General features: G+C 50.7%; 1 protein-coding gene across 1 annotated transcript; it reads left to right on the forward strand.

The window, feature by feature from the left end:
- Positions 1-291: 291 nt before the first annotated feature.
- LYPD5 (LY6/PLAUR domain containing 5) lies at positions 292-4,492 on the forward strand. Its single transcript, XM_077747367.1, has 5 exons — positions 292-349; positions 2,254-2,382; positions 2,863-3,039; positions 3,235-3,381; positions 3,703-4,492. The coding sequence occupies exons 1-5, from the start codon at positions 292-294 to the stop codon at positions 3,966-3,968; spliced, it is 777 nt and encodes a 258-aa protein (XP_077603493.1). The 3' UTR covers positions 3,969-4,492.
- The last annotated feature ends 4,958 nt before the right edge of the window (positions 4,493-9,450 follow it).

The following is a 9,450-nucleotide window of genomic DNA, read 5'->3' on the forward strand; positions in this document are numbered from 1 at the left end:
AAAACACAAACCCCCAAGTTAAGGGGTATAGGCCCCTAGCTCCCGCTTCCCCCCAGGAATCCAGACCCCAATCCCTCTCCTTCCTCAGCACCAAGGACTCATCCTGGCCCAGTCGTGATTACCTAGGTGGAGACCAGCCCTAGCCAGGAAGGGCGGGGGTGGAGGAATCCCAAGCTCAAGCAGGGGCTGGAGAGCCGGGAGGCCTGGGGCTCAGCAGGGAGAACCAGCCAGACGGCAATCAGAGCAGGAGGAGCTGTCCTCGGTGTCTCAGCTCAGCTCCACACGCGGGCGATGGGCGTCCCCAGAGCCATCCTGCTCTGCCTCCTTGGGGCTGCGTTCTGCCTGACAGGTACCCAGACTTCTAAGCCCAGTGTTAAGAAGGTGTGGGGGGCTGGGGGCAGAGCTCCTGGATCTGAAGGATGAGGAGCTGGGGGTCTGGACCCCTGGGTCTGAGGGAGGAGGGGCTGGGGGCCTGGATCCTGCGTCTGAGGGAGGAGGGGCCTGGAGACTATGTCCTCCTCCTGTGTCTTCCTCTCCTCTGTTCTCCCATTAGTCATTTTCTCTGGCATCTCTCTCTCCACTGCTGCAGCCTCCCATCCTCCTTGCCCACACCCCCATTCAGGGGTACTTCTGGGGACCCCTGGGGGCTCTTTCTAGACCTGGCAGAGAGCTTGGGCCTCATCTTGGGGCAACCTCTTCCCCCGGTTTGAGTAAGGACAGAGACATGCTCCCATCAGGACCACAGTGGCTCCCAAGAAGGGAGCTGATTGGGGGAAGGTCAAGCCTGCACCCAGGCCACCGTGTGTGTGTGTGTGTGTGTGTGTGTGTGTGTGTGTGTCTGCTGGTCCACGGAAGAGAGTTGGGTTTCTGCGTGCGTCTGTGTGGGCATGGCCAGTGGGTCTCTGGGCACGTGTGTGTTTCTCTGTACCGGATCTCACACGTGAACAAGCACTTGAGCAAATGTTTATGGGTCTGTTTCCTCCGAGCTTCACTCTCTCTGTAAAGGAGATGTGTGTATAATTTTGCATGTCGGTGCCGCCCTATGTTTGTGCATCGCTGGGATCGGCAGGGCTGCGTTTGTCTCTGTGTGCACGAGCTGGGGCGTTTTCACGTGTGTCTGTCTGTGTATCCACACCCCATGTCTCTCCTGTGTCTTGTGTCTGTCTGTGGCTTTAAACCATATGTTTTGGTGGGTCTCTTTTTTGGATCTCTAACTGCGCATAATTGTGGTCTCTCATTTTCTTTGTGTGTCTATAATGCTTGAGGCCGTATTTGTCTCTCTCTCTGGGTATGACTTCCCACGCCCCTGGGTCTCTCTGCGTGTTGTTTTTGGTTCCGTATCCGCACACTTTTAGTCAGTATGATCTTGCACGTGACTTGGTTGGGGGACCTTCCACTGGAGCGTGGGGGGGGCACTTGTTTCACATGGGAACGCAGAACTCTGCATGGACGCTCAGGAGATTCTGGGTCTGGTAGTGAGACTTGCACGAGCCTGTGCCAATTGTGTTATGTTGTGTTTCTGTCCGTGTTCTGGGGTTTTGTGAGTGTATCGCCCGGGCTGGCTGTGTGTGTGTCTGTAGTAGAAGATGGCACGTCCCATTGCCTCTGCTAGCAAGTCTGTTTCCCACCCACGGCCTTTTAGTGCTGCTGGACCTCCTGAGTTTATTTATTTTTTATATTTATTTATTTTTGAGAGAGAGAGAGAGAGAGAGAGACAGTGTGAGTCAGGGAGAGGCAGACACAGAATGCAAAGCGGGCTCCAGGCTCTGAGCTGTCAGCACAGAGCCGGACGTGGGGCTCGAACCCAAGAACCATGAGATGGTAACCTGAGCCGAAGTCAGACGCTTAACCGATTGAGCCACCCAGGTGCTCCTGGACCTCCTGAGTTTAGCTGGGAGAGGGACAGGCAGAGCAGGAGTGAATCATTTCCTCCTTTATTTAAATCTTCGAGGGCTTCCTGGAAGAGGGTGGAGATTGGGAACAGCTGGGGGAGGGAAACAGGACTGGCAGGTGCACAGAGGCCCAGGGGCAGACACAGTCATGAGCAACCAGAGTGGCAGACCTCGGTTCTCTCCAGGCAGCGAGGCCTGGCTCCTCTCAGAGCAGAGCAGCCTGGCTGGCGACACTGTCATTTGCAGGAGAGAGCTCTGGGCTCCGGGAACAGCCTCAGCCCCAGGCTGCTACACACACACACACACACACACACCCACACACACACACACACACACACACACACCCCGCTTCTCTCCTCAGAGTCCCAAGCCCAGCAATGCTACAGCTTTCAACACACCTACTTCGGGCCCTTTGACCTCAGCGTCATGAAGTTCCACAACATCTCCTGTCCCCACGGGTGCTCTGAGGCTGTCTTGTCCCTGGACACTGGTGAGGGGCGGGGAAAGGGCAGAAAAAGGAGAAGCTGGCACAGAGAGAAGGGGGTGGGTGCAGAGACAGGGATGAGAGATTAGGGAGGGAGGAGGGCACAAGAGCAAGAGCCAAGGGGTTGGGGGGACGGGGAGAAGAACGGAGGTGGAGGAAGGGAGGAGGAGGAAGGGGTGGGAGAAAGCCCTGAGAGGCAGAGGGGCGTGAGGTGGGGTAGGAAGAGACCTCGGGAGAGGAGGCGGGGAGGGGGCCCCCCCAAAGAGTTGCGGAAGGGAGGAGGTGTGGGGGAAGTAGGGGAAGTGGAGTTTGAGGGGAGAGAGGAAGGAAAGGGAGAGGCGAGGTGAGTGCAAGAGAAGAGCGCAGGAGGAGGAGAGATCGGAGGCCAAGCCAGGAAGTGAGAGCGAGAGGAGGGGAGAGGAGGGAGAGGAGGAAGAAGGCTGGGACGAGGCAGCGCACCAAACTCCGGTCCCCTCCCGTCCCCAGGGTACCGTGCCACGGTGACCATGGTACAGAAGGGCTGCTGGACAGGCCCGCCTACGGGCCAGATGCTGTCCGACGAACACGCGCTGCCGCCTGACTACTCGGTGGTGCGCGGCTGCATGACCGACTTTTGCAACACCAATCTCATGACCCACGACGCCATCCCCAATCTGAGCCCGGGTGAGCCGGAGGGCGGGGCTGGGAGGGGCCCCCGCCCGGGCAGGGAAGGGTCGTGACCTCCACTGGGCGCCTCCTCCCGGGCAGTGGGATTCAGGCCTTCAGGTCAGGCTAGGCTGGACCCCCAGTGCAGTGCGCAACCCACACAACCATACCTGGAAACCATGACCTGAGTGTGTGTCTATGCTCTCTTGCCAGCACCCAACCCACCAACTCTCAGCGGCATGGAGTGCTACGCCTGCTTGGGAATCCACCCGGAGGACTGCACCCCCGAAAAGTCCCGACGCATCCAGTGTCACCAGGACCAAAGCGTCTGCTTCCAGGGCAATGGCCAAATGACCGTCGGTGAGAGGCTCGGAGTGGGGCAGAGGCTGGACAAAGGGTGTGGAGGCAGAGCAGGCCTGAGGGTGGAGGAACCAGACAGGCCTGACAGGGAGACATGGCCCTGGTCCGAGGAAGGAGGCATGGCTCTGGTCTAAGACAGGAGGCAGAGCCCTGGCCTGTAGGAAGAAGCCATGTCCCTGGTCTGAGGGAGGAGGCAGGGTCCTAGTCTGAGGAGAGAGACGGAAGTACGTCTGAGGACCCAGTTGTGGCCCTGGGCTCTGGGGTGAGTTGAGGTGCAGCTGCCTCACTCAGTTCTCACCCCTCCTCACTGCTCCCCTCCAGGCAATTTCTCAGTCCCTGTGTACATCAGAACCTGCCACCGGCCCTCCTGCACCGTCAAGGGCACCTCCAGCCCCTGGACAAACATTGACCTCCAGGGCTCCTGCTGCGAGGGGCAGCTCTGCAACAGGGACTCTGTGACCCAGCCATTCACCGCCACCTCGGCTGCCGCCGCCACCCCTTCCCCGGCGCCCCACCGCGGGGCCCTGCTCCTCATGGTCCCCCTGCTGGCTGGCACCCTGGGAGGCCCCCTCGTGCCCTCCTCTTAGAAGCCCCCCCAGCCTCGTCAGGAGCAGGATGCTGGAGCAGGCACGGGCCCACTACTCAGCCCACTTCAGCCTCCTTAACGTGGCTCACGGGGAAATGATGTCAAACAACAGTTTGCCCTCCTGTCCCTCTCCCTCCCTCCCTTCCCTAGCCCTACCCGGCCCTTATCTGATCAGCAGGCCTGGAAGAATTTGGGAAAGGTCCCCACCACCCCAGGGTGGGGAGAAACAGCCACATCCTGGCCCATATGAAGAGCAATCCTAAGAATAGCCATTACTGGGCACCAGTCAGGCCCCAGCACCCCATCACCTTCTTTCCTGTCCTTTCCCTGGGGAGCCAGCTTGGAGCTACGACAATGTCTTTATTAGTGTCGCTGTGAGAAGTTCAAGGGGCAGCACGTCCTAGAAGCTAGGAGCCCAAACTCTGGAGCTCCTAACTCCAGAGCTGTGGAGCTAGCTCTACCCTTCAGCCTGTAGGTGACCTTGGGCTAGTTACTTGACCTCTCTGCGCCTTTCTCACCTATAAGGCAGAGGTAAAAATAAAACCTCCAATAATGACAAGATCTATTTTGCAGTGGTTGTGGTCAGAATCTAAGGAGATGACCATGGAAAAACTGGGAAACAGCAGCAGCCCAACATGAGTGGGCTGTTATCACAATCCCCATGAGCAAATAAGAGGTGAGGGCACTTGCTTGAGCTCGTGTGTCTAGGCCCCATCAGCCACGAGGCGATTCTACCTCCCAAGCACACAGGTGTTGATTGATTTGACAAAAACAAAAACAAAAAACACTTGAGGCAAAGCCAAGCCAGGAAAAGTTCTCCAAGCTGTGGAGATTGGGGAAGACTTCCTGGAAGAAGTGAATCTGAAGCAAACCCCTAAAGGGATAAAGAGTTCTTGGCCAAAAGAAGCAGGAGGAAGGGCATTCTAGGCGGAGGAGGCAGCTTGGACAAAGATCTGGAGGTAGGAAGGAGCACGGGTGTGCGGGTCACTTACGTAAACACATGAACTTCACACGCACGGAATCCTACAGCACGCCCTCTTGTGCACCTGCTTTACAATGTCTTTCCACATCCTTTCCCCACCTGACCCTCCCCAGAACCCAGAGAGGCACACAAGAAAGGGAGGGGCATCCTTATTTGGGAGACCAGTTGCCCAAGGCACAGTGAGGGAGAGTGATTTTCAGAGTCAGCGGCAGAGCAAGGATGGACCCCCGCATCTTCGAGCTTCCTGAACAGGCAGCCTTGTGAAGAGGAAAGCCTCTCACAGATGCTCCTACCTTCTTATGAGGTCAAGAGGAGAAGGGTTCTAGATGTCTACACATCCTGACGTAGAAGGGGAAGCTGGATGTCAATATCCATTCATCCCCCATATTTATTGAGCACCTGCCACGTGCCAGGCACTGTTCCAGTTTCTGAGCATGTAACAATGAGTGGAACGGGCAGAAGAATCTCTGCCTTGGGGCGCCTGGGTGGCTCAGTCGGTTGAGTGTCCGACTTTGGCTCAGGTCATGATCTCCCTGCTCGTGAGATTGAGCCCTGTGGTGGGCTCTGTGGGCTCTGTGCAGAGCCTGCTTCAGATCCTCTGGCGCCCTCTCTCTCTGCCCCTCCCCTGCTGGTGCTCTCTCAAAAATAAACATAAAAAAAAAAAGAGTCCCAACCTTCAAGAAAGTGGCCTTTCTAGCGCAGGAAGTAGACTTTGGGTTTTATTGCAAATGTGGTTTGAAGCTGGGATGGTCAGTCTGACGTGTCCACCTGGCTAGGCCGCAGTCTCCATTATTCATTCAAACACGATCTCAGTGTCAGTGCGAAAGTATTTTGTAGATGTGACTATAGTCCGTGGTCAGTGGACTGTGAGTAAGGGGGATTATGCAAGGTCATCTGAGTGGGCTTGGTTCATCCAGCTGAAAAGTCCTTGGAAGCAGAGCTGAGGCTTGCCTGAAAAAGAAATCTGCCTCAGATAGCATCTTCAGCCCATGCCCAGGAGTTCCAGCCTGCCTCTCCCGACAGCCTGCCTTATGGATTTTGAACTTGCCTGGCCAGCCTGCACAATCACATAACCCAATTCCTTGCCATAAATCTCAGTACATATCTCTGGCTAGTTCAGGTTTTCTGGTCGATTCCATACTGACACAGAATTCTTTGGAGAATTTATATCAGGGGGCTTCTATGTTTTACATAAATATATATTATATAATATTATATGTATGGTATATTATATCTTACACAACGTATACATAATGGTATTTATTATAATATGCATATATAATTATAAGTGTGTATAATTCCATTTCATTGAAACATAAAATATATACAGTAAAATGCATACAGTGCCGTTTTCCCATGTGTACACCCCTGACTGACCTCCACTAGATCAAGATATAGAACGTTTCCAGTCTCTGTCTACAAAGCCTCCTGCAGAGCCCTTCACAGACACTCCCCATTACTGAGGGAGGTAGCCATTACTCTGACTTCTAGCATACATCAATTTTGCTTAATATTGAGCATCATATAGATGCGGTCAGACAGCGTGTCCTCTCGTGTACGTGCTTTCCATTTTAAAAAGATCCCTGTGGCAAGAATGGAAGCTGAGAACTGTGAGGTGGCTACTGCACGAGTCTAAGCGAGTAATGATTGGAGTAGCCACAGAGGTAGTGTGAGAGATTAGATGAGAGAGGGATTTTGTTGGTAGAGCTGACAAGACTTGATACATTGGCTGATGCGTGTGGGGGAGAAGAAAGACTTAAGATGATTCCAAGGTTTTGACCTGAGAACAGGTCAAAATGGCAATGCCATTTACCAAAAAGAGGGACAGATGGAAGGGAGTCAGAATCAACAGTTGGATGATTGGGCATGTTGAGTTTGATTCTGTTTAAACTAAAAGGACTTCTGTTTGCACAGAGCCTTTCCTTGGGACACAGAACATATGGGTATACCTGGGTATATTTCCCCAACAGACATTAGTTTATATATTTCCTCCAAAAGACATGTCCTAGAATGGTCCTAGCTAGACAGTTCATAATAACCACAAACTGGAAACAACACAAATAACTATCAACAGTAGCATGGATAAATTGTGGCCTTATTAGGGGCGCCTGGGTGGCTCAGTCAGTTAAGCGTCTGACTTCAGCTCAGGTCATGATCTCACAGCTTGTGAGTTTGAGCCCCGTGTTGGGTTCTATCAGCTATGTTGACAGCTCAGAGCCTGAGGCCTGCTTCGGATTCTGTGTATGTCTCTCTCTGCCCCTCCCCTGCTCATGCTGTCTCTCTCCCTCAAGAATAAATAAAACATTAAAAAAAAAATTGTGGCCTCATCACATAGTGGAGCACTATACGTCAATGAGAATGAACAGTCTGCCCCTGCATGCAACACCATGGATGAGTCTTGCAAACAATGTTGAATGAAAGGATAAGACACACAAGAGACCATTCTGTATGATTCCATTAATGCAAATTCCAAAGTAGGCAACACTAAGGTATACAATTATAAGTCAAGATTCTCAGGGCAAGAGGATTTCTGGGGCTTGGTCCATGTGTGGTTTTTTTTTTTAATGTTTATTTTTGAGACAGAACATGAGCGGGGAAAGGGCAGAGAGAGAGACACACACACACAGAATCTGAAGCAGGCATCAGGCTCTGAGCTGTCGGCACAGAGCATGACACGGGGCTCGAAGTCGTCAACTGCAAGATCATGACCTCAGCTGAAGTTGGACACTCAACCAACTGAGCCACCCAGGCGCCCCTGGTCCTTGTGTTTCTTGATTCAAGGATTCACTTAGCTATTTGCTAATGATCTGTGCTCTTTCTATATGTATGTTATTTTCCATAAAATGTTTATGTTTTTTATAAATATTCTTTTAATTTTTAATTTTAGAGAGAGACAGAGCGGGTAGGGGACGGCAGCGGGGGGTGGGGGGAGAAAGAGAGACAAAGGCACAGAGAGAGACTCCCAAGCAGGCTCCACACTCAGTGTAGGGCCTGATGGGGGGCTCAATCCCACAGCCCTGAGATCAAGACCTGAGCAGAAATCAAGAGTTGATACTCCGAAATGTATGTGCCATTTGTCCTAGCAATTTATTTTCTTAGAACTACCCTATAGATAATTACACATTGAGAGAAGTGACATATTTACAACATTATTGAGTAATTTTTTTGTTTATAATAGATTAATGAATGACTTAATAGTAGCCTGGTTAAATAATGCCATTAAATGGATAGAAAAAGGATAATGATTTTTAACTACTGNGAGGAAAAAAAAAAAAAAACAAAAAAATAAAAAAAAAAAAAAAAAAAAAAAAAAAAAAAAAAGAGTTGATACTCAACTGACTGAACCACCCAAGTGTCCCTAAAATTTTTTTTTAAACACATTCTTGGTGCATAAATGGCAAATTGGGTGGGGCGGAGAAAACTAAAACATACCCCTTTCTTAAAGTTATTTATTTGGTTACAACTAAGGAGCAAAGGGATAGAGAAGACTTCAGTTAACATTCTCAGGACATGAACCCCTTGCATGTTAGGTAACATGTTCAATGAAAAGGAGTGACTGAGTGAATAAATCTAGGGAATGTGGTCTCTATTGTGTTGACTGGTAATGAATTACCCAAGTGATGTTTAGTATTGTTACTCTCTGGGTTCTGACTAAATGGACTCAAATTTGCACATCATTCATTTTGCCTATCTCTTCACACACTTCTCTTTGTCATCTTGATCTGTGGTCTTTAACCTTTTTTTTTACTACTCACCCAACAACTAACGTTGCTATTTCCTATATGTGCTGCCGAAGCGAGCACCTAACGTTGCTATTTCCTAACTGCAATGCATGAGAGGGGCACCTGGGTGGCTCAGTCGGTTAAGCAATGCATGAGAAATATCTGGTCTTGATGAGAAGGAAAAGGCAGTGGAGAAGTAGAGATGGATGCTATTGACAAAATTTTCATTTGTGAACATCAAGACTACCATCGCTATGAATATAAAATAATAAAGGGAAATAAGAGGCAAGATTAAAAGCAGTTAGTAGATAGATGATTGATAGGTAGATGAAAAGATAAAAAGGAAGAAAGGAAGAGAAGGAGGGAAAAACAAGAAGAAAATATGCATACCTATTATAATTCACATTTCTGTAATTGGTCACAAAGCCATGGTTAACATGTAATATATGACTTCCTTCTTCCCTTACTCATTCCAAGTTTCCTTTGCTCTCAGCTTGAGAGTGTCCTTTAACTAGTGAGGTGACCCAAACACTCGTTCCTGAGAGGTCTAAATCCTTAGTGGTCTTGTCTTTTATTTTTACTTATTTGTTTGTTTGTTTTTACTATTGGACATGGAACCTCTGGGGAGTGCTCCGGAGAATGCCTTGGGTTCCAGACACGCCCGTTGGTCCAGTGGAAAGAGGAGCCCCAAATGTGCAGGTGGCAGTCTCACCTTCAATTCACCGGAACCACTGCTGTGTCCTCAAGTGAAAGCATTCTTCCTTGGGAACCAAGACCTC

Source organism: Crocuta crocuta, unplaced genomic scaffold, assembly GCF_008692635.1.
Source record: "Crocuta crocuta isolate KB4526 unplaced genomic scaffold, BGI_CrCroc_1.0 scaffold334, whole genome shotgun sequence".
NCBI lineage: Eukaryota > Metazoa > Chordata > Mammalia > Carnivora > Hyaenidae > Crocuta > Crocuta crocuta.

Bases quoted from the DNA above. Each gene is read 5' to 3' on its own strand.
- LYPD5 (XM_077747367.1), top strand. From the start codon at position 292: ATGGGCGTCCCCAGAGCCATCCTGCTCTGCCTCCTTGGGGCTGCGTTC. The intron at 350-2,253 runs GTACCCAGACTT...TTCTCTCCTCAG, and splicing joins GGCTGCGTTCTGCCTGACAG to AGTCCCAAGCCCAGCAATGC. The intron at 3,382-3,702 runs GTGAGAGGCTCG...GCTCCCCTCCAG, and splicing joins CAATGGCCAAATGACCGTCG to GCAATTTCTCAGTCCCTGTG.